The sequence below is a fragment of the Coregonus lavaretus genome, assembly GCF_964263955.1.
Source record: "Coregonus lavaretus genome assembly, chromosome: 3".
NCBI classification, from domain to species: Eukaryota; Metazoa; Chordata; class Actinopteri; order Salmoniformes; family Salmonidae; genus Coregonus; species Coregonus lavaretus.
The window spans coordinates 28,133,412-28,158,116 of NC_139990.1; the positions used below are offsets into that span (position 1 = coordinate 28,133,412).

The window sequence follows — 24,705 nt, forward strand, 5'->3', positions numbered from 1 at the left end:
CAACACAGGCATTGAATAAAAAGAGCATGACTTACCTAGTGAATAAGACCTTGTTATTTTTTCTTTTTTTACACAGCCCCGGGTAATGACCCACTTCCCTCAGTTTGGCTTCATCTCCAGCAACACCAGTACTTACTGTGACAGCGGCCGAGGGGAAAGACCCATGGCTATACTGTCAGCTCACAACACCACAATGCATAGCGGCAGATACTGTACAGAAAACCAGAGTAGAGTGGACCTACAGCTCTCTCTCCTCGAACAGAGATAGTTCAATTAGCCAAGACAAACTAAATAAAACAAACCCCCTCACATTTAGATTTTCCACCCCTTGGGAGGCATCACGGAGTGTGAAAGATTTCATGTTTCTGGTCAATTATTCTAGCCTCTTCTTAGTTGGCAGTAAAATAAAAGCTTGTCCTTTAGATTTTGTGGTTGGTCAGGGCCCAATTTTTTTAAAATTCACATAATCTTCCCCCATCTTTCAAACTATGGGTACTTGGTTTGGGAGTTGGGAGAATGTTATGATTGAATAAACAAAACCAGGATTAAATCTCAGCCTAAAGCTAAGAGGGTATCCATGGGGTTCATTCCAGCCCCTGTGCCTGCTCCTAATGTTGTGTAATGAGCCTTCCTGCAGCCCCTAACCCCGAGACTTGCTGCTAAATCACCATGGACTAATGAGATGGAGCGATAAAAGCGGTCATTAAAAGTACTCCTAACGAGACCCTATTATTAGCCACTTATCATAATCATTAGATTATAAACTGCAATTATCTTAACTCTGGACCAAGAGTGGTCCTCTCTGAGCCTAGAGGTCAACAGAGAATGAGTGGAAGGGACTGAGGTCTATAGGCAACAGTCTTGATTCAGTCAGTCAACTAATATTCTATTGTTTGAATTCTGAAGCGAAGGTAAGACTGAGCAAAATTAAGGTGCAGAGAGCGAGAGTGACATTAGGGACACATTTAAGTATGCGATAAGTATGTTACTTAAACTTTCACACAATTCTGACATCGATGCAAAATGTGCATTTCCCCAACTAGGATTCCACCCTTAGCAAAGTCAGATCCAGTGCCTTCAGAAAGTATTCACACTGCTTGACTTTTTCCACATTTTGTTGTGTTAGAGCCTAAATTAAAAATAGATTGAGATTTTTTGTCACTGGCCTACACACAATACCCCATCAGTGGTGTAAAGTACTTAAGTAAAAAATACTTTCAAATATAACTTCAGTCATTTTTTTTTGGGTATCTGTATTTACTATTTATATTTTTGACTACTTTTACTTCACTACATTCCTAAAGAAAATAATGTACTTTTTACTCCATACATTTTCCCTGACAGCCAAAAGTGCGTTACATTTTGAATGCATAACAAGACAGGAAAATGGTCAAATTCACATGCTTATCAAGAGAACATCCCTGGTCATCCCTACTGCCTCTGATCTGGCTGACTCACTAAACACACATGCTTGCTTCGTTTGTAAATGACGTCCTAGTGTTGGTGTGCCGTCTGGTTTGCTTAATATAAAGAATGTAAAATTATTTATACTTTTAATACTTAAGTATATTTAAAACCAAAGACTTTTGGACTCTTACTCAAGTAGTATTTTACTGGGTGACTTTCACTTTTACTTGAGTCATTTTCTATTAAGGTACAGTATCTTTACTTTTACTCAAGTATGACAATTGGGAACTTTTTCCACCACTGTACCACATAATGTCAAAGTGGAATGTTTTTCCAAAGTTTTACATATTAATTAATATAAAAAGCTAAATGTCTTGAGTCAATACGTATTAAACCCCTTTGTTGTGGCAAGCCTAAATAAATTCAGGACATTTTTTTTTGCATAACAAGTCACATAAGTTGCATGGACTCACTCTGTGTGCAATAGTGTTTAACATGATCTTTGAATGGCTACTTCATCTCTTTACCCCACACATACAATTATCTGTAAGGTCCCTTAGTTGAGCAGTGAATTTCAAACAACAATTAAACCACAAAGACCAGGGAACTTTTCCAAAGCCTCGGCATGGTATTGGTAAAAAAAATAAAAGCTGACATTGAATACCCCTTTGAGCATGGTGAAGTTATAAATAACACTTTGGATGGTGTATCAATACACCCAGTCACTACAAAGATACAGGCGTCCTTCCTCAGTTTCCGGAGAGGAAGAAAACCGCTCAGGGATTTCACCATGAGGCAATGGTGACTTTAAAACAGCTAGAGTTTAATGGCTGTGAAAGGAGAAAACTGAGGATGGATCAACATTGTAGTTACTCCACAATACTAACCGAATTGACAGAGTGAAAAGAAGGAAGCCTGTACATAATATAAATATTCCAAAATGTGTATCTTGTTTGCAACAAGGCACTAAAGTAATCCTGCAAAAAAATGTGGCAAAGCAATTAATAAAGTGTTGTGTTTTATTGGATTTGCCCCAAACATATTATGGAGCATAGTAGTGGTGGTTTCATGTTATGGGTATGCTTGTAATCGTTAAGGACTGGGGAGTTTTTCAGGATAAAAAAGAAACAGAATGGAGCTAAGCACAGGGAAAATCCTAGATGAAAACCTGGTTCAGTCTGCTTTTCAACAGACACTAGGATATTTATTCACCTGTAAGCAGGACAATAACCTAAAACACAAGGCCAAATCTACACTGGAGTTGCTTACCAAGAAGACAGTGAATATTCCCGAGTGGCCAACATAGTTTTTACTTAAATCTGCTTGAAAATCTATGGCAAGACTCGAAAAGGGTTGACTAGCAATGATCAACAACCAATTTGACAGAGCTTGAAGAATTTTGAAAATAAAAAACGGGCAAATATTGTACAATTCAGGTGTGCAAATCTTAAGAGACTTACCCCAAAAGACTCTACTGTAATCGCTGCCAAATGTGATTAACATGCATTGACTCAGGGGTGTGAATACTTCTGTAAATTAGATTTCTGTAATTCATTTTCAATACATTTGCAAACATTTCTGAAATCATGTTTTCACTTTGTCATTATGGGGTATTGTGTGTAAATTGGTGAGAAAAAAATAATATTTAATCCATTTTGAATTCAGGCTGTAACAACAAAATGTGGAATAAGTCAAGGGGTAGGAATACTTTGAAGGCACTGTACCTCTATTTACCTACAAGAACCCTGCCTGTGAGTAGAAGAGAAAACACCAGGGTAACACAGATATTAGAGTATGTGTTAAAATACGCTTTAATTTACAAAACTTAAAACAAATACATTTAAATCTCAAAAATAAAATAAAGACAAATCCTACCCATTCTATTTACATGATAAAAACATTTTTCAGGACACAAATTAAGTAGGACACAATCAAGTGTTGTCCAAAAGAGCCAATGTGGTCCTGGGAAAGTGTGAATGTTGTTGACATCAGATTTTATAAGGTAGTACACACTCCGGATGTTGTGTGTGTGAGTGTGATTGGCACATCAGGCACAATTGTCAGGCACCTCAGTTCTCCAGGTAACAGAAGATACTTCTTTGAGGTCCTTTGGTTGCTGGTGCGTTGTTTTCCCGACATGGCCGCTTAGCAGCCGGGGCCAAAACCTCTATTTGTCCCCTCTTCTTCATCTGCGAAATAAAGAGATATTCAGAGTTAAATATCGGAAATGACTCCTGTTGCTAAAATAATGGACCAGAACCAGTCAGAGATATACGGAGCTTGTCAACGAACTCTCCACCACGTTAGCAGCAAATGTCCCATGACGATAACATTCCGATTTAGGGATTCTTAATTTCTTACTGGAATGTAATTATTTGGGAGATTTTGGTGCCAGCATGGAGTCCCATTACAATTATACACGTCCAGCTGTGTTTGTGGAGGTCTGTATGACTCTGAGCAGTCCTACAGCTATTTAAAAAGATCAATTATGCCTCAGTTTAAAACAGAACTCCCCAAAAGTCTTAACCCGGTTAGCAAGATCTGGCCACATTTTATTGTAATTATAATTAAATGTCATTATGACAAATCCAAATTTGAGCCAATTTAAAAAAGACAAATGTCAATGTCCTAAGATAAAATTAAATTTAATGTAGAAACCTTGACGGATGCTGCGTTTTCCCTGATCGGTTCTGAGATAATGCACACAATAATCTAGATATAGATATTCCACACATATCTAGTTTGGATTATGTAATGTTGTACACATTTTCAGCTAAAAGCGGAGTTGCAGTATATGCAAACATAGTAAAAGGTATGGATAAGAGCGAGCAATGGATCTAGTCAAACAAAGACTGCACTAACACAGCTTTTACCAGTGAAACATTGACAGCTTGGGCTTTTGGCACCACCATATGGTCAGATATCAGTACAACACTACAGTCCAACATCCCATGACTATCATTACAAGTACAGTAATGACCAAACTGTCACAAGTTCTAGAGAAGAAACTATGTGTTCTTAAATGTGTAATGATGTTTTCATTCTACAGAAAAAAATAAAAAACTGTTAGGAATGGAGAGTGAGGCTTTCAAGAAAAACAAAACATGTTTACTGAAACACTGCACACGGGTGTAGCTACAATACTGACCAACTATCATCCAACTATGTGTGTTAGGCCCACAGGATCACATATAACATTATTATATTTTCTCTCCATGGTTGGACCTGCCTGTTTTTTGGGGGCCTCTGCAGCCGAGGACTCTTTCTCTGGCGATAGGCTTTGGAAGACGAACCCTCGGGTGTTGCGGGGGGCTAGCGGGTTCCCCTCAGAGATGCAGGCCAGCTTCTGCAGCACGGAGCGGGGCTGGCTGAGCAACGAGCCCCTCTTCACCTGAGGTCGGGGTCAAAGGTTAAATCGAGGTCAAATGGTCAGAGACATCTAATAAAGATTCTTAGAAGGAGCAGATTACACAATAGTGATAAGTGTCACACTAGAGGAGGGAGGGTGATTACTAGTCCAGAGTGGACTAGTATGAGGAAGGTACTGACCATGTTGGGTTGAGAAGGTCTCTGGAAGGGGTTCTGCGTTGGGGCTTTCTTCTCAGCCTGGGGTGCAACAGGCAGCTCTGGAAAACAAAACAGATGGAGGGATTGAGATAAAGGGAGGGTTAAAAAGAGGAGTAAATCTACTGAAATTCGCAGTCATCTTTCTTATCTCTCTCATCTCATTCCATATCTCTTGTATGTCAGCTCACCTTTCTTCTGTAGTTTCTTGGCGGTCAGTTTCTTGGCCAGCTTCATGAACTGGCTGTCCTCCTCTCCAATCTTCTCCTCCTCCTCATCCATGTCAAAGTCCTCCCCTTTCTTGGCCTTAGCATCCGACTAGAAAGACAGAAGGGAGTTAGACACACATGATACACCATACACTACATAGAATACAAACCTGGGGTGTAATCATTAGTCCAAACCGTAGCGAAGAGGAAAACCTTTTGCAACGAATACGAGAGGAAAGGACCTTCCCCAAACGGTTGCCACAAAGTTGGAAGCACAGAATCGTCTAGAATGTCATTGTATGCTGTAGCATTAAGATTTCCCTTCACTGGAACTAAGGGGCCTAGCTCGAACCATGAAAAACAGCCCCAGACCATTATTCCGCCTCCACCAAACTTTACAGTTGGCACTATGCATTGGGGCAGGTAGCGTTCTCCTGGCATCTGCCAAACCCAGATTCGTCCTGACTGCCAGAAGGTGAAGCGTGATTCATCACTCGAGAGAACGCGTTTCCACTGCTCCAGAGTCCAATGGCGGCGAGCTTTACACCACTCCAGCAGACACTTGGCATTGCGCATGGTGATCTTAGGCTTGTGTGAGGTTGCTTGGCGAACAGTGCAAACGTTGCTTCCAGAGACAGTTTGGAACTCGGTAGTGAGTGTTGCAACCAAGGACAGACGATTCTTATGCGCTTCAGCACTCGACGGTCCCGTTCTGTGAGCTTGTGTGGCCTATCACTCCTAGACGTTTTACTTCACAATAACAGCACATACAGTTGACCGGTACAGCTCTAGCAGGGCAGAAATTTGACGACTGACTTGTTGGAAAGGTGGCATACTATGACGGTGACACATTGAAAGTCTCTGAGCTCTTCAGTAGCCATTCTACTGCCAATGTTTGTCTATGGAGATTGTATGGCTGTGTGCTCGATTTTATACACCTGTCAGCAACGGGTGTGGCTTAAATAGCTGAAGCCACTAATTTGAAGGGGTGTCCACATACTTCTGTATATAAAGTATACCTGTTCTCGTAGCCACTGCTCCCTCTCCAGCCTCTCTTTCCTCCTCTGCAGTTCTGCCTGGTCCAGCTCTTCCTCCTCCTCCTCTTCCCCCCCCTCCGCCCCCATTCCGTCCATGTCAAAGCCATCGTCTATGGAAGAAAAGCACCACAAAAACAAAGTCAGCATTGGGTTAAAACACGACTGATGAATAAAGCTTGTGGAATAGAAAAGTATGATATCTGTCGTAGAAGGACGCCACCTCAAGACACACTCACCTATATTCTTCCAGCGGAATTGGCGAGCTCTGCCCGGGCCGTCTGAGTGCAGGTCCCCGTCGGCAAGGTAACGCTCTTGGTACAGCCGCAGTCGCCGCTTGTCGTCGTCAAGGACATGTTTCCTGTAGACGAGCGGATTAAACTAAGCTTTAGGGTCAAAATATTCACACAGACACCATATGATTGAATTGCTTTTTCCAATAAAAACTAATGAAACCCCTCTACTACCAAACATTCTCTATAAAGGTAACACACATTGTGCATTGTTAAGGTAAGCCAATAGGAGTAATAGTAGTGACTATAGAAGTTCTTCTTTGATTGTTTTGTTCGAGGTATTTAGAATGTTATTTTTTGGGAGGATATTTAGAATGTTTTCTGTGTCAGTACATACATGTGGATCTTGTTGACCTGGTCCTGCAGCTCTTCATCAGACGGCAGCTCGTCCAGCAGCTCCTCTTCCTCATATTCATTCTCACCGTCATCTTCATCCTCACTGCCCACGTCACTACCTGAGAGCTCAGCCTCAGAGTCCACAAACTCTGCCATGCGCCTGGAGAGAGGAGAAAACACAACCAGACGACGTGAATACAAAGTGGGCTTGAACTATCCTTCTGTGTGGAAACCGCATTCTGATATATAAAAGGGGTTTACAGTTCGTGCAATTGATTTAATTTTCAAAACGAAAGGAAACAGGACATTCGACATAAGGCGTGGACACTCATCCTAAGACCTAAAGTTATACTGACAGACTAAGGTATAGGTGAATGTAGAGGCACTGGGAGAGATATGTTGACTTAAATACTATAAAAAGAATCAATCCCATATCCTCTTTGCCAAAGCAAAACAGAATCGTGTTGTATGCAGCATGGGATTTAATGCCTTCTCTGTGCTATGCGGTCTTTGAGCTCATTTTTAATAGGCTCTATCGTCAAGGAAACCCAACAGCCGTCTTGACTTTTTAAAACATTTATTTATATAGTACTACTGATTACTGCATTGTTGGGAAAGAGCAAGCAAGAAATGCATTTCACTGTACTTGTGCACGTGACAAAAACTTGAAACTTGAGCTGCGCAAGTTCATCATTCAGGAACAGTTCTCTCTACTTACATTTTCTTCTTTCCTTGCCGGGGTGCAAACCCAGCCTTCCTCTCCTCCTCGTTCACTTCATCCTCTTCTTCATCATTGTCTTCCTGGAAGGAAAGGGGGAAGGAGTTAGTTCAGCTGTTTGGGATATACGTCATCAATGCAAGCGCATGCACGTGTGTGCCTTACCTGCTCACTCTGGCTCTCCACGTCTGACAGAAGTCGAAACTCACAATCCTCTTCTTCCTCCTCCTCCTCCAGTTTCCTACTACTGAAACATCACAGAATTGCATTTAACCTTAGGATTTCTTTGAATGTATAGCCTGAGTATATCATAGTGGTTAGTACAAGAAGTGTAACATAGTACTCCGTTACTGAATTGAATAAACTTTATTGATACCCAGAGGGTAAATTAGTCATCAGATCCCATATTAGGGCCCTATAAAATCAGTTTAATATTTTGCCTGATTTAGTTTAAATTCATTTGAGTTTCAGGTTTTCACCCTCAAAATTGGATGTTCTAAGTCCAGAACAATGCTTAAACTACATCAGGAGACCACTTTTCAGGTCTGGTAAAATCTAAGAAATGTTGAATTTTAGGTGTAGTGCGCAGATGTTAATGCATGTGCACACCAGCTAGAGACCATTGTTTGGTTAAGAGTGTTTCTGTAGCAAAATAATCACTGGTTTGATGCAAATAATCATGATATCATTTTGCCAGGTAGGCATAGGCTACTTTGTAGTTAACATTAATTGAGAAGGTTTTTGGAAAAGCCTTCCAATCTACCAGCAGACGGTTATCAATAGCATTATCGCTAACGGCTGCACAGAGCGTAGACTAGACATACGAGCACCACACACAGAGGTTCTCCTGTGCTGTTTCAGAAAGTTGCAGGAAAATACGAATCACTGATGCATTTTGTTAATGTCTTATGAATAACTTGGGCAAATGAATGAATTTTCTAATAAATTACAATACACTTAGTTGATGTCCTAATAAGTTCAATACAATTAATATTGTTGAAATCCGTTTGAATGTCTGAAATCAGTGATTCCGTCTGAGTTTTTATTTTTAATAGGCCACTATATTAGGCTAGCTCTTTTTACCTGTCTTCAGCAGTTGAAGAGTGTGGGGCGTAGCTCGAGTTGGATCGCAAGGGGGAGACACCTATATGGAGAGATTGAGTGAAATGGAACCAAAACATTATTACACCCAAATACACCCAATCACCCAGACATACACCCAGTACTTGGAGACACACGCTTACCTTGAGTAGTAAACTTCCCAGAACAGAGGCCGAGCAGCTGATCCATGTCATTGTCTCTGTCCATTTCTAACTCCATCTTCTCTTCCTCTCTCTTCCTCCCTTCCGCTCCCTCCTTCTCCCTTTCTGCCTGTGCAGTGGGGAACACTCCCGAACACAGCCCCAGCAGCTCATCCTCTTGCGTCGCCCCTAGCCCTCCTCCTCCCTCTCTCTTCCTCTCCTTCACTCCCTCAGTCTGTGTGGTAGGGAACATTCTAGAACACAGCCCTAACAATTCATCCTCCTGCGAGGCCCCAGGCCCTCCCACGCCGCCCTCTCTGGCAGTCCCAAACCCCCCAGAGCACATTCCTAACAGCTCCCCCATGTTAGCGTCCATAGCGTTCTCATCCAGGCTGTCCAGTATGAGCTGTCTCTTGTGGGAGCGCGGGGGGCCGGTGCGGGGCCCCACGTTGAGGAAACCGTCGGCGTCCAGTAGCTGGGAGTCCTCCTCCAGAGAGAAGCGACCCTGGGACGGGGCCCCCAGGGGTCCAGAAGACTCACCGGGGGAGGGGGGAGCGTACAGGTCCTGGGAGTCCTCCATGGGCAGCGAGAGGGAGGGCTCGGAGAGTTTCCCTGAGCTCTGTGGGATGGAGAGAGAGAGGGATGAGATACTGGGGATGTGTCTCCGCAAACGAGTCAGTCTCAACATTTATTAGAAACCGCCTCTTCCTCTTCATCAAGGGCTGAATCCTAACTTAAGATAAGCATGTCTGTGTGGAAGTAGGGGTTTGGGGGATGCTGCAGTACATCTGAACTAAAAATAAAAAAAATTTGGACAAAGAAGTTGTAGTCTACTGTAGTAACTGAAATATAGACACTGACTGTAGGGCTATTACTCTATGTTGCCTAATATAAAATTGTATTTGTTGCAGTAAAATGATACACCAAATGTTAATTTTGTCTCAACAATAGGAGAGGAGAAATGACTAATTTCTTTCAGCATCTTGAAAGAATGCAAATGCACGGTTAGGGACCATGCAAACGTGCGTTCTTTGTAAGTGACATAAAAGCTGACAGTAGGCTATTTCAACCACATAAAATATGCATACAGGACGAACTGAAATCTTATCAGATTCATGTTGGATCTTTTTCACAACTTTTCATTTCCTTGAAACCGGTGAAACTGATGTCGTTTGGACATTTTGCAGGGGAAATATTTTGCCATTTTAGAGTTAGGCTATTGCATTTTTGCCCCGGTCTTTACACATCCTCGCTCTGCGAGCAGAAATGGAAGAGAAAACTTTACCAATGTCAACTAGATTAGGTTTAGGACTGTTATTGATGCATTCATTCTATCAATTTATAAAATTGTTCTGGTGAGCTCCGCTTTTTTGTCTTCTAGGGCAGCAAGTAATGACAGAATAGAAGCTGCAGGCCTATCTAAATTGGCCAACAAATAACCTACAAAATGTTGGAAATGATAAATTATGCAGAAAACTCTAAAATAGGGGTGAAAGTAGCCTGAGATGACTGGCCGGGACCGTGACACGTGCTGACAGCGGTGGAGGCATCAATGAATTCAGGCTACATGTGTGCCTAATAAATCGCTGAATGTCATTACACTTTTGGTGTTTTAATAGACGCCCTTTCCATTCATCAAAATGGTGGTGCGTGCACTGTTTTAGATGCTGGAATCATTATACAGTGGATCAAACGTGCACAGGTAGCCTACATTTTTAAAGTGATTTGACAGTAGCTAGGTTTCCATCTAATTTGTGACAGATTTTCATGCAAATATTTTAAAATCTGCATAAAGAAAATATGCGCATTTTCCCACCAGTGGTGTTTCCAAACGGACTTGTTGCGGATAAAAATCAGTGAGTGATGACATAGTGCACACAAAATGTATTTTTCTGCTTTAAGTTTTCATATACCGAATAAAAATCTAAAGTTCAATGTGTTTCCATCGCATTTTCAACTCAATAGTTTTGTCACAAAAACGGTTGTGTTAAATAGCAAACGTGCTTACTGTGGACTTCGCACGTGCTCTCTAGCCAACAGCTCGCAGATACAGTGTGCTGTATGGGTAGGCTAGTCCACATGAGATTAGTTTATTATGGATGACTTTTAAAATTGTTAAACGGCAGTCAAGCATCGATCATCATGTCACCAGAATAAGACCCTCGATATTTATTGTAAGGAGCATCAAGCTCATCACCTTGCACTTTCACCACCCTGTGAAGTTCATCATAACTTATTTCATCTGCAGCCTAATAAACTGTATGGTTTCCTGAGTTGAAATGGGAGGACCACATACCATATCATGCGTGACTCCAAGTTACTTCGATATGATGGTTATTATATCAACACTTGCACATAAAAGGCATTTCCACCACCATTTCTCGCATTATTAATTTTACAGACACAAAAAGATCACAACATGTTGAATGAACAAATTATTATGTCAGCATTTATAAAATGGTACCGAAACTTCCTGTTTCCATCACAGCGGTCGTGATAGTTTTTTTAATACAGTATGACTTTACTCGCATAAAAACTGTGGACGGAAACATGGTTTATCAGATGAAAACATCATGCCTGGTTGTGTTCATGCCACATTAAAATGTCATACATTATTTACAGTTAAATTAGTCTTTACTATTACGCCATCCCTGATTGAATTCACATAACGCATGCATTACTGGGAGACATGCATACTGGGGTCTGCGTGGTTATGATTGGCTCTCTTCTGACACTTTTATACTGTCATACAGTGGTAAGGAAAACACTGGGCCCTAGTCATACATGATATAAACCCTCCTAAACAGTCACCTTGGAGGCAGATCCCAGAAAGCTGGGTCTGAAGAAGCAGGGTGAGCGGGAGCGGAAGGTGCTGGCTGACAGACCCCTGCCTCCCGTTGTGCCGCGGTTGACAGGCTGGTAGGACGGCAGCATGGAGCCCAGCAGCTCAAAACTACTGTTGTGACTGTTGTCCTTGGCCAGGGACAGAGAATCTTCTTCCTCTGTAGCAATACAATTTTACCAGTGAAACGTCAATTTTTCATAACCATTTGAGAGTATTTTCTGAAGTAGCATAGTTGTGAAAAATAGTGAAATATATTCAGTCTACTCACCCATCTTTGTGTAACTGTCTTGACCACCAGGCCCTGTCCTCTTTACACCATCTCTGTAAGAAAGACAAAATGTCAACAACTTGGAGGGACAGATAACACACATACTAACTCATTGAGCATATCCATTTACCTTACACCGGTGTTAATTTTGGCACTTTATTTATTTTTAGATGTAGTCTAAAAAAGTAATTTAGTCATTTTTACTAAAATATCATTAAGTCACATTTTTGCCATTTGAATTATGATTTAGTCTAGTTATTAGTCTAGTATTGCCTCAACCTATAGTAAACATAAACCACCGACTTCCATGTACACAAACATACATAGCCTTGTCCTACCAACATATCTTTCTGCATAACATCTTATTCTCAGCAAAAAAAAGAAATGTCCCTGTTTCAGGACCCCCTCTTTCAAAGATAATTTGTAAAAATCCAAATAACTTCACAGATCTTCATTGTAAAGGGTTTAAACACTGTTTCCCATGCTTGTTCAATGAACCATAAACAATTAATGAACATGCACCTATGGAACGGTCGTTAAGACACTAACAGCTTACAGACGGTAGGTAATTAAAGTCACAGTTATGAAAATTTAGGACACTAAAGAGGCCTTTCTACGGACTCTGAAAAACCCCAAAAGAAAGATGCCCAGGGTCCCTGCTCATCTGCGTGAACGTGCCTTAGGCATGCTGCAAGGAGGCATGAGGACTGCAGATGTGGCCAGGGCAATAAATTGCAATGTCCGTACTGTGAGACGCCTAAGACAGCGCTACAGGGAGACAGGACGGAAAGCTGATCGTCCTCGCAGTGGCAGACCACGTGTAACAACACCTGCACAGGATCGGTACATCACACCTGCGGGACAGGTACAGGATGGCAACAACAACTTCCCGAGTTACACCAGGAACGCACAATCCCTCCATCAGTGCTCAGACTGTCCGCAAAAGGCTGAGAGAGGCTGGACTGAGGGCTTGTAGGCCTGTTGTAAGGCAGGTCCTTACCAGACATCACCTGCAACAACGTCGCCTATGGGCACAAACCCACCGTTGCTGGACCAGACAGGACTGGCAAAAAGTGCTCTTCACTGACGAGTCGCAGTTTTGTCTCACCAGGGGTGATGGTCGGATTCGCGTTTATCATCAAAGGAATGAGCGTTACACCGAGGCCTGTACTCTGGAGTGGGATCGATTTGGAGGTGGAGGGTCCGTCATGGTCTGGGGCGGTGTGTCACAGCATCATCGGACTGAGCTTGTTGTCATTGCAGGCAATCTCAACGCTGTGTGTTAAAGGGAAGACATCCTCCTCCCTCATGTGGTACCCTTCCTGCAGGCTCATCCTGACATGACCCTCCAGCATGACAATGCCACCAGCCATACTGCTCGTTCTGTGCGTGATTTCCTGCAAGACAGGAATGTCAGTGTTCTGCCATGGCCAGCGAAGAGCCCAGATCTCAATCCCATTGAGCACATCTGGGATCTGTTGGATCGGAGGGTGAGGGCTAGGGCCATTCCCCCCAGAAATGTCTGGGAACTTGCAGGTGCCTTGGTGGAAGAGTGGGGTAACATCTCACAGCAAGAACTGGCAAATCTGGTGCAGTCCATGAGGAGGAGATGCACTGCAGTACTTAATGCAGCTGGTGGCCACACACACCAGATACTGACTGTTACTTTTGATTTTGACCCCCCCTTTGTTCAGGGACACATTATTCAATTTCTGTTAGTTACATGTCTGTGGAACTTGTTCAGTTTGTCTCAGTTGTTGAATGTTGTTATGTTCATACAAATATTTACACATGTTAAGTTTGCTGAAAATAAACACAGTTGACAGTGAGAGGACGTTTCTTTTTTTGCTGAGTTTATTATAATTATATGGCCATATGATAATTATCTGGCGTGGGGAGAGCGAGCCAGGCACAAATCACCAGATGGTCCCCTAAAGTACTATGGGTTGCACCTCAGTGCCATTGTTATTAATGTTCCACAGACGCCGCAGCCACATTGGTGTCCAAAAGTAGAACAGGAGCAAATGACGGGTTCGCGCAGTGATTTAGACGAGTCACAAAACCTTGAATCCCAAGTCCCCTGTGCTCGAGTCCGAGTCACAAGTCCCTATGGCTGAAGTCCGAGTCCCAGTGCGCAAGTCCTGGTCCAAGCGCTTAAGTCGGAGTAACTTGGCAAGAGGAATTTTGTCAATCAATTGTTTGCTATCCTTTTTCCTTTCTGTGCCACCAAATGTTTGCATATAGGCTACAGGTATGTTAACAGGGCCACGTTCAGTTGCAAAACGTTCTTGAATGTTGCAGATAGAAGATCCATGAATATAGACGTTTTATTATTATTATTATTATTATTATTCTTCAACATGTCAGAGGCATGTTTGTTCTACATAGCATATTTCTATCTGAACGTTCCAAAACGTATCATGACTGAACAAGGTGTAGCCTAAACAAATGGTTAAATGGTCCAGTCCGCAAGTAACCTAGCTTTAGAACAGCTTTTTATTTTATGCTTTTTGAATGCAAAATGCTGCCCGCCAATGCACGATAAAAATAAACAAAACGCTGGTATTATGGATAATATCTTTTGAACGGTAAGGGATAGAATCAAGCCGTTTTCTCTGAGGAAAAGTGAGACTTGGCTACAGAACCTGGCTATGAAATACAGTGGGGAAAGTAGGAGGGTTGAGCGAGACTACAAATTCAAAGATTGCCTACTTTTCTATACTCCAGATTTCATACACATTGACAGATGGAATTTCATGACTTTTCCACGACTTAACAAATGTCCATGACCAACAATTGGCGGCGTCTAAGTACATATAAAAAAGTAAGCGTAATGTGGTATCAACACTGGGAGGCTGCTCTCTGATCCCATGTACCATCTCCTGTCGTTGTGAAAGGCACTTAACCCCCCCAAAAAAGTGGAATACCTGTTAGGCAACTGTATAAAACATGTGGTCAACCCTCAGTCTGGAGAGCTACTGGGTGTGCAGGCTTTTGATCAAGCCCTGCTCAAACACATCAGAGACAGTTTATCAAGGTTCGGTTGAGCAGCTAATTTCTCAAATGTGGTTTGTTAGACGAGGAATGGAAAAAAAGCCTGCACACCATTAGGTCTCCTGGAGGATGGTTGACCACCCTTGATGTATAACATTGCAAACAAATACGTTTTATGCCTTTTTAAATAATTCACTCATTCAATATGTTAAAGATCAAATGGCTATGGTAGGCTACAAATCTTTTTATTCAGCTGAAGCAAGCCCACAAATTTTCTTCAGGAAACTTACCTTTTCGAGTTTAGTCATATTTAGCCTCTTAGCTACCTTAGAAGTGTTTACTTTGCAGGCTTACTAGGATCTTTTGAGTTGCAATGTCATATACATTGCATGCCTAAATCAACTGGACGCATCTACAAAACAAGTTGAAGACACATAATCCAAAAGAAAGGCTACATCAAATATTTTTTCCTAAAATTACTTTTCGCTATTCACAAATAATAATTTGGATTCACATGATTTGATCTACCGCGATTGAACCAAATCCCAAATAATATAATTGCCAAGTGAGTTGTTCATTTCGTCAAAAAGAAACATGAATCGTTCATAAAAGTAACGCCTCAATCCCACCGACAGGGTCTTGCGTTTTGGTACACCAGAAACACACTCATTTCCAAATGGAACACCGCGTTTGCCTTGCACCATTGCATTGCAGAGGCAGTTGCAGTGCGTTCTGTGTGGTGCATATGTTGGATTTATTGAACGTATGCATCAAACTGTATGCGTAGAGGGCTTGACAGAAATGGTAGCAGAAGGTGAATGTTGAACTTTTGTTGCACACATATCCAGATGATGCTGCGTACCATTTTGCGCAATGACGCTGTAGGTGTGATCGAGGCACAAATCAACTTTTGATGGCCTTATTTGCAAGTGTCTGATTTTTTGGGGGGTACATCACGAAAACATTAATACATGCTAATAATAGCTTAACAGTTAACTAGCGGGTACAAGATATGTTTTGAATTGTCTACCAAGTTAGTCTTCTCTATATCATATTTTATAGGCTATACCTACCTGCTTCAGCAATGTCTGACCGTCTCTCTCTCTCCTTGAACACCTGACCACTCATCTCGCACACATGCAGGTGATGTGCGCAAACGCAGACGCGTTAGTGTCATTCCGATCCAATGTTGATTTTTATTTGACTGACAAACTGTGCCTAAATAAATTACATTAACAGAAATTAATTGGAGATGGAGTTGGGGCCCATCTGCCCACACTCATCGCTTGCTCCCCAGCTGGTGTGCCAGGTGAGGTACTTCCTTCCCACTGCTGAACAGGACTGCACATCTGTGCTGCTTATATTAATTGTGCTCATCACTGAAAAGCTCTCAATCTCTCCAAAAACTCTTGTCCAGTCCACTTAGTCAGATTTCAGTCAGAGATAATTTCGTCTCGTTTTAGTCAACTGAAATGAAAAATCATTTAGTCAGTTATAGTCTCCTCAATTGCCACAGAAAAATAAGTGTTTGATGAATATTTTTGTCACTATTTTTGTTGACGAAATTAACACTGGCTTACACACATTTTAAATACATAATTTTAATCCACTACAGTCTAGAAGGATTCGAGAAGGACACTGACATCTGGACACTTGTGGATAGAGATAGCACTTCCTTTTCCACACAACAAGGCTGCCCATGACCGACGACACGGAGCAGTACCTTGCGCGCTACTTTGCCTTGCCTGCAATCTGAAGGCCACGTACTGACAGCCTATGTACATGGCCGAGACTCCCAAATATCAGCATCACACACACACACGCATACCCGGTGCGCGAGCAGGAGCTGTTGGCAAACAGCATGAGGGTTCCGTCTGTGTTGAGCAGGTCTGGTGGGGGAGAGGGACCCTTTAATCTTAACGGGGAGGGGCTCCTCACACCCCTCTGTGCCACGCTGCCCTCCTCCTGATCCTCTTCCTCATCATCAGCATCACCACCCCCCAGTAGCTCATCTACACCCTGTGGAGAGACAAACAAACAGGTTTTGACAAACTCTGAAACACACCAACATAATTAACGGTTCCCTAACCATTAATTGATCAAGACATTCCCTCTATTACCCTTAGTCTAATTTTTCCACTTAAAAGTTTTGATCTTTAATGTTTTGGTTCCAATCGTCGAGCACCACCGCGAAAAGTGTACGGACAGCACTGACTGACACAATCAAAGAATGCCTGAGGCAAGTGCGGTGGGTGGGGGTAAAATGTCAAAGCCGCCGATCCACTCTTACCTCTTCCCCCTCGGAATCCGTCATTTCCTCTTCCTCCTCCTCTTCCTCGCCACAGTCCTCGTTGTCTAGGCGATGGAGGGCAGCCTTGCGTTCTCTATCCTCCCGTCTCTTTACAGCCATGGCCTGCTGCAGACGGTACTTCAGGTTGGTCAGCTTCTCACCTGAGGAAAGAGGGAACACAGGACTGGTTAGGAAAGATTATTGCAGGCAGTGGACCGAGAAATTAAGACATTTGGAAATATGTTTGGCGGTGGATTTCAGGAAATTGCCTTGCTATGAGTCATATGGGATGCCTCTTTTAGAGAGTGTGGAGGTTTAGAGAGAATGTGTGTGTGAGATGGTGTTTGTAACAGGCCTGGTGTGATGTACGGTACTATGTCCATACCAGGCGCGGTGTGTGCAGCCTCCTCCTCCCCCTCCTTGATGGTGGTGGTGACAGTGTCTTGGTGGAGCTCCTCACTGCTGTCTTTACGGATGACGCTGAGCTGCATGGTGCGTTCCCCTCTGGGCCGGGCCACGGGCTGGACATGGCGTAGGAAACGCTCCTTCAATGCCTCCACGCCTGACGGGAAAACAAACAGGTTGACTACAGAAGACGATACATTACAACCAACTTGAATGGGTTTCTTCAACCCAATTCATTCAAGCTCACCCATTTCGGTGGCTTGAGTTGTGTTGTGATCCACCAAAATCATTTTGTGTGCCACAAATGTACAAAAGCATGCATCTAAACACAAGGCTTTAAACCCCAACCCAGCATTTGGGAAATACTGTGCTACAGAGCTGACATTATGGAGCTGAATATTTGTTGTTGTGCTCTCACCTGGGTTAACCTGAGGGGGCTCCAGATCGAAGGACCCATCGTCAGCACACAGTTTGGGGACAGGCGGGGGCTCCACCCCCAGCTCCCTCAGTCTGGCCAGCCTGTCCTTCTTGGGTTTTGGAACTGGTGGTGCTATGGGGTCCACAATGGCTGGAGCAGGTAACGGCAGAGCTACATCCCCATCCCCTGCCTTCGCCTCTATCTCCTGGGCTTGGGAGTCCTCTGCCTGGTTCTGGTCTGGGATTCCAGCCCCCATAGACTCTGGTGGTGGAATTTCAGCACCATCTAACCCTGAAATATTGGCCCCCTGCATAATGGCAGCCAGCTCAGGTAGTGGGGATTCATCGTCATCGAGCTCCTGGGTTGGAGAGGTCTCACCTGCCCTGCTGTGGTTCTCCTGGTGTGGGGAGGAGGTGGCCGTTGGCTGGGAGAGAGCCTGGGTCTGGGTGGAGGGTGGGTCCAGGGAGGCTGAGGGCTGTTGGGGCTCCTTGGGTGGGTTGGTGGGAGGTGGTGCTGGGGTTGCCTCCTTTATCAAGTCCTGATACTTGGCAGATCTAAAAAATAAAAAAAAGGGGTTATATGCTTAAAGGGGCAATCTGCATTTCAAACAATAACAAAGCGGAATCCCCACCACTGTTTTGGTAAAAAGCTGAGGGATGGGGCTGGAGAAATGCAACAACTCAAATTCATAGACAGAGCTATGGATGCAAGGACTGACCACCTATTATTAGGTCTGGGAATTGCCAGGGACCTCACAAAACCATATTATCACGATACTAAAAGGAGCTGCATGGTCAATACGATGTCTGCATTAGACATGCAGCATTTACTGTGATGCGGCCTCTGCAGAAGTCAGGGCATTCATACTTCTTACGCTTCGCGGAGCAGTGCAGAGCTGTTGAGCAGAGCTGTTGTGAAGGAAGTCGTCAAGGAAGTGAGTTTGTGTTTATACCTCCCGTCAACCAATCATTACAAAATTTGTGAGGCGCACGTCGATGCAGTACGGAGCTCAATTTGGCCTCTGCATGCCTCGGGAGGCTCCGCAATTGCGTCACACCCTCCATACGGAGCCTCCGACCACATTTTCGGATCAAGCTTAAATTGGCTTTTAGGTGCCGATATGATATGTTTTGCGATTCTATATGTATTGCGATTGGATACTGCGATTTTATGTTCCAAACATATTGCTTACTATATGTCTGCTGCAGAGACAAGAGAGAGCATGAGAAAATTAGCTTTGATCAGTCATGGAAATAAAAGTGCTGAAAACATGTTGGCTCACTATTTAAAAAGATGAGAACCAGTTATAGGATGAAAAACACTGGCATTTTGGCAAAGGTACAGCTGACTAGCGCTAGCAAACGCTACCTAGCAAAACGAAACACAGAGATAGATATATACTACCAGTCAAAGGTTTGGACTCACCTACTCATTCAAGGGTTTTTCTTTATTTCTACTAATTATTTTTTTTACATTGTAGAATAATAGTGAAGACATCAAAACGATGAAATAACACATATGGAATCATGTAGTACCCAAAAAAGTGTTAAACAAATCAAAATATATTTTATATTTGAGATTATTTAAATAGCCACCCTTTGCCTTGATGACAGCTTTGCACACTCTTGGCATTCTCTCAAACAGCTTCATGAGGTAGTCACCTGGAATGCATTTCAATTAACAGGTGTGCCTTCTTAAAAGTTAATTTGTGGAATTTCTTTCCTTCTTACTGCGTTTGAGCCAATCAGTTGTGTTGTGACAAGGTAGGGGAGGTATACAGAAGATAGCCCTATTTGTTAAAAGACCAAGTCCATATTATGGCAAGAACAGCTCAAATAAGCAAAGAGAAACGACAGTCCATCACTACTTTAAGACATGAAGGTCAGTCAATACGGAAATGTAAGTGCTGTTGCAAAAACCATCAAGCGCTATGATGAAACTGGCTCTCATGAGGACCGCCACAGGAATGGAAGACCCAGAGTTACATCTGCTGCAGAGGATAAGTTCATTAGAGTTACCAGCCTCAGAAATTGCAGCCCAAATAAATGTGTTGCAGAGTTCAAGTAACAGACATCCAAACATCAAATGTTCAGAGGGGACTGTGTGAATCAGGCCTTCATGGTCGAATTTCTGCAAAGAAACCACTACTAAAAGACACCAACAAGAAGAGACATGCTTGGGCCAAGAAACACGAGCAATGGACATTAGATCGGTGGAAATGTGTCCTTTGGTCTGGAGTCCAAATTGCAGATTTTTGGTTCCAACCGCTGTGTCTCTGTGAGACGTGGTGTGGGTGAACAGAATCTCTGCATGTGTATTTCCCACCGTAAAGCATGGAGGAGGTGTTATGGTGTGGGGGTGCTTTGCTGGTGACACAGTCTGATTTATTTCAAATTCAAGGCACACTTAACCAGCATGGCTACCACAGCATTCTGCAGCGATACACCATCCCATCTGGTTTGGGCTTAGTGGGACTATCATTTGTTTTTCAACAGGACAATGACCCAACACACCTCCAGGCTGTGTATTTTACCAAGAAGGAGAGTGATGGAGTGCTGCATCAGATGACCTGGCCTCCACAATCACCCGACCTCAACCCAATTGAGATGGTTTGGGATGAGTCGGACGGCAGAGTGAAGGAAAAGCAGCCAACAAGTGCTCAGCATAAGTGGGAACTCCTTCAAGACTGTTGGAAAAGCATTCCAGGTGAAGCTGGTTGAGAGAAAGCCAAGAGTGTGCAAAGCTGTCATCAAGGCAAAGGGTGGCCATTTGAAGAACCTCAAATATTTGTTTAACACTTTTTTGGTTACTACATGATTCCATGTGTTATTTCATAGTTTTGATGTCTTCACTATTATTCTACAATGTAGAAAATAGTAAAAATAAAGAAAAACCCTTGAATGAGTAGGTGTGTCCAAACTTTTGACTGGTACTGTATACATATACAGTGGGGAGAACAAGTATTTGATACACTGCCGATTTTGCAGGTTTTCCTACTTACAAAGCATGTAGAGGTCTGTAATTTTTATCATAGATACACTTCAACTGTGAGAGACGGAATCTAAAACAAAAATCCAGAAAATCACATTGTATGATTTTTAAGTAATTAATTTGCACTGTATATAGTACCAGTCAAAAGTCTGGACACAGCTACTCATTCAAGGGTTTTCTTTATTTTTAATATGATGAAACTGGCTCGCATGAGGAACGCCACAGGAAAGGAAGACCCAGAGTTACCTCTGCTGCAGAGGATAAGTTCATTAGAGTTAACTGCACCTCAGATTGCAGCCCAAATAAATGCTTCACAGAGTTCAAATAACAGACACATCTCAACATCAACTGTTCAGAGGAGACTGCATGAATCAGGCCTTCATGGTTGAATTGCTGCAAAGAAACCGTGGTCCTCTGTAGCTCAATTGGTAGAGCTTGTAACGCCAGGGTAGTGGGTTCGATCCCCGGGACCACCCATACGTAAAAATGTATGCGCACATGACTAAGTCACTTTGGATAAAAGCGTCTGCTAAATGGCATATTATTATTAAACCACTACTAAAGGACACCAATAAGAAGAAGAGACTTGCTTGGTTAGTACATGATTCCATGTGTTATTTCATAGTTTTGATGTCTTCACTATTATTCTACAATGTAGAAAATAGTAAAAATAAAGAAAAACACTTGAATGAGTAGGTGTGTCCAACCTTTTGACTGTATGTATGTATATATTTTTTTCAAAGTATCAATAGAATATAATCCGAAATAATATTGCGATATGTAACTATTGATTCCCCCACATTACCACCACCTATATAAAAAGTATTGTTTTAACCATGTTTTGAGGCTATACAGTGTTTGTTTACATTATATTGTTGACAAACAAAGGAGTTAAACAAGCTATTTTGGGTCTGATAGGGTATGACAGTTGAACAAAGCTCATGAGGAATTTATAAGTTATGTCTTAAAGAATCAAATGGGTATATATCATTAATTTAAAAGTCCAAGAATGGGTGTAGCAATCGCAGATTATTACTTTAAATTATTTAGACAAAACCAGACGAGCATAGTTCAGTAATTGCAAAGACAAAGCTGGAAGAAGTAAAGAAATCCAGATAGAAAAATGTCTACGTACTTCAATAGTGCCATAGCAGAACCCTCAGGTCGGGCTCTCCTCTTGAAGAACTGGTCGATGCTCTTGGGCTCAGGCATGTGGTAGGGCAGCCCACATGTGGATTCTGCAAAGGAATTAAGAACATGTAACAAGAAAGACTGGGTTGGACAATAAAGCCACACAAGAAAAGTGTGTAACAAGCCATGTAGAGACAAAGCATAGTGGAACACGGGCAATACACTCCATATAGGGACACACTATTGTAATATGAAGGTAAAAACAAACTGACCTCGGACCAGCCTCTGGGTCTCACTGTGCAGCTGCTTCATGGCCTCCTTGCTGGCTCGAGCTGCCTTCCTCTCCTGGGGACGCTGTTTCGGTCCAGCCTCATCATCTCCCTCATCCTCATCATCAAATAAAGGCTCCTAAGGAAAAGATACAGAGCATAGTTCTGACGTACAATACAGTGCATTGTCTACCTGCACAGCACAATATACAGAGACAAAGCTATGTAAGATTAGCCATAAACTCAAATGAACTCACAAACCACTTCACATTCAAGAAGTTTCCTGGGTGATTTATTTTGGGCATACGTTTGCTTTTTAGTGACCTCACACCTACTCCTGAACTACAGATATGACTTTTAAATATTACCCTTACCTTGTGCTTCTTGGCTTTCTGCTTTACTGCTGCTCTGATGGCGTCCAGAGACTCTTCCTCTTCATCATCATCCAGACCAGCATCATATAGGTCATTGTCACCAAGGAGACAGCCGCTGTCATTCTGAGTACGGGGCAAAGGGGTCTTCTACAAAACAGAGAGTGATGGGAAAAATAGTCTTTACTTTGAATCAAAACTCTTCATTTTACACTGTCACTTTTTCTATCACTATAACTCAACCCCACCTCCTCAGGTCTCACTTTCTTCTTCAGTCGCTCCACAGCTTTGCTGCACTTCTCTTTCTTCTCTCTGTGTCTCTGGCTCTTCTCCCGCTTCCCTTCCACATCCTTTTTTACCAGCTCTTCCTCCTTCTCTGGCGCACTCTCATCACTGTCGATAGGGGCTATCCGGGATACCTTCTTGCTCTTTAATTCTGCCCTTTTGACCTCTTCCTCAGCAGTCTCCATCTCATCTCCGCTGGATGCTGACAGGACCAGAGCCTCTGCCATCTCATGCACCTCCTCCTCGCTGTCACTGTCTCTCAGGGCCTTCCGACAACGGGACCGCCGGTTCACTGTGAGGTCATCATCCGAATCTGGGAAAGATATTACAAGCCATCTTAATGACTAATGCGGGAAAGGTGGTATTCTGTTTACATTACAATGCAAACTATTTCCTATTAAAGTAAGTAGGTTAGTTTGCATTGGTAGTTGAATTGTCAAGTACTGTAGTTTGCATCGATGGTTGGATAGTCTAAAGTCAAAGACTAGACAATCCATTGTTTCTCATCACCGAGCAAATGGCCCAGTCCAGAGCAGTCTATTAACATTAAGAGGGGGCTCTGGTCAGGTGGTCTGTTTAGGCACGGATCACTCGTTTTGTTGTGTCATTGTACCTTGCGGGTTGACAGTATTGCTAATCATCTCAGAAGCAATCTGCATCTCCTCCACTGGTGAGCCCATCCCGCTGTCTGAATCACTCTCGGCTACTGGGACCACGGCAGGGAGCTCCAGTGCCTGGATAGAGAAAAAAACGGTCAGAAATTCACCTAAATGTGGATGTTGTTTTAACCATGTTTTGAACCATGCTGGTGACTTTGTTCCTCTCTTTCCTACAAAATAATCATGGTCTGTCTTCTTTCCAGTGACAAGACATAAGTTTAACTGATGTAAACATTGAGAAATTGAAACGTGAAGAAAAAAAAACATTGTAAATTTAGGTGAATGATCTTGCTTGCTTAAATTTGATGCCTGTCTGTTGTTCAATGTTGGGTCGCCAAATGGCTGTTGTGGCGCCTTCTCTCTCAGCTGCCACAAAGAACAGACGGTTACGGTAGTTAGCCAGCTGGACATTCAACACTGGCTAATGTTACACATAGGAAACTGTCTAGAAGAGTTTTCAGTTAACACCATGTTCATTGCTCACACAGTCAGTGTTACCCTATGCAAATGTCTAACACACAGTCGTTCAAACTAGCCAAAGGACGATGATTGCTAGCTAGTTACTCCAATCATCAGTAACAAGTCAGGTAGCTAGCTAGCGAGCGAGCTAACTAGCGTGGGGTTATGGCGGACTCAAGCCTCACCTAATTTTAGTCAGAATAAGTTGTTAACCTAGCTAACGTTAGTTAAACGTTCAACTAATTAAACAATGTATTGGTATGTAGCTAGCTAATGTAACTAACTTTAGGCGCTTGTCAATTTGAAAATATACATTCTTACCTGTTGAGAGACCACCAGATTCATCTTAACTTTATCTGCCTTTTATGTTGTGTATTTGCAGTGAACCTGCATTAAAACCGTGAAACCAAGACTTCCGTACCGTATTCAATTCTTTCCGACCATAAGACAGTACTATTGGTGTAAAAATGCTTTTATGGCTAATGGTGTTATTAATCCGCATTTAGCTAACTTTCTCT

General features: G+C 42.7%; 1 protein-coding gene across 1 annotated transcript; it reads right to left on the reverse strand.

Moving 5' to 3' along the window:
- Positions 1-3,195: 3,195 nt before the first annotated feature.
- On the reverse strand, positions 3,196-24,577 carry LOC311114194 (claspin-like). Its single transcript, XM_084157161.1, has 23 exons — positions 24,509-24,577; positions 23,683-23,803; positions 23,033-23,382; positions 22,788-22,934; positions 22,417-22,552; positions 22,149-22,251; positions 18,023-18,576; positions 17,585-17,761; positions 17,200-17,360; positions 16,738-16,928; positions 11,916-11,968; positions 11,614-11,804; positions 8,806-9,421; positions 8,645-8,705; positions 7,727-7,808; positions 7,562-7,644; positions 6,845-7,003; positions 6,454-6,575; positions 6,200-6,327; positions 5,163-5,289; positions 4,957-5,033; positions 4,637-4,798; positions 3,196-3,596 (listed from the first exon to the last, which is right to left on the reverse strand). The coding sequence occupies exons 1-23, from the start codon at positions 24,530-24,532 to the stop codon at positions 3,477-3,479; spliced, it is 3,945 nt and encodes a 1,314-aa protein (XP_084013287.1). The 5' UTR covers positions 24,533-24,577; the 3' UTR covers positions 3,196-3,476.
- Between the last annotated feature and the right edge of the window lie 128 nt (positions 24,578-24,705).

What these genes read in the sequence shown, in the direction of transcription:
- LOC311114194 (XM_084157161.1), bottom strand. Translation starts at nt 24,532, where the DNA reads ATGAATCTGGTGGTCTCTCAACAG. An exon ending in AGAAAGTGAGACCTGAGGAG is followed by an intron (nt 22,935 to 23,032) that starts GTGGGGTTGAGT and finishes TCTGTTTTGTAG; the next exon opens with AAGACCCCTTTGCCCCGTAC. An exon ending in CGGATTCCGAGGGGGAAGAG is followed by an intron (nt 16,929 to 17,199) that starts GTAAGAGTGGAT and finishes GTCTCTCCACAG; the next exon opens with GGTGTAGATGAGCTACTGGG.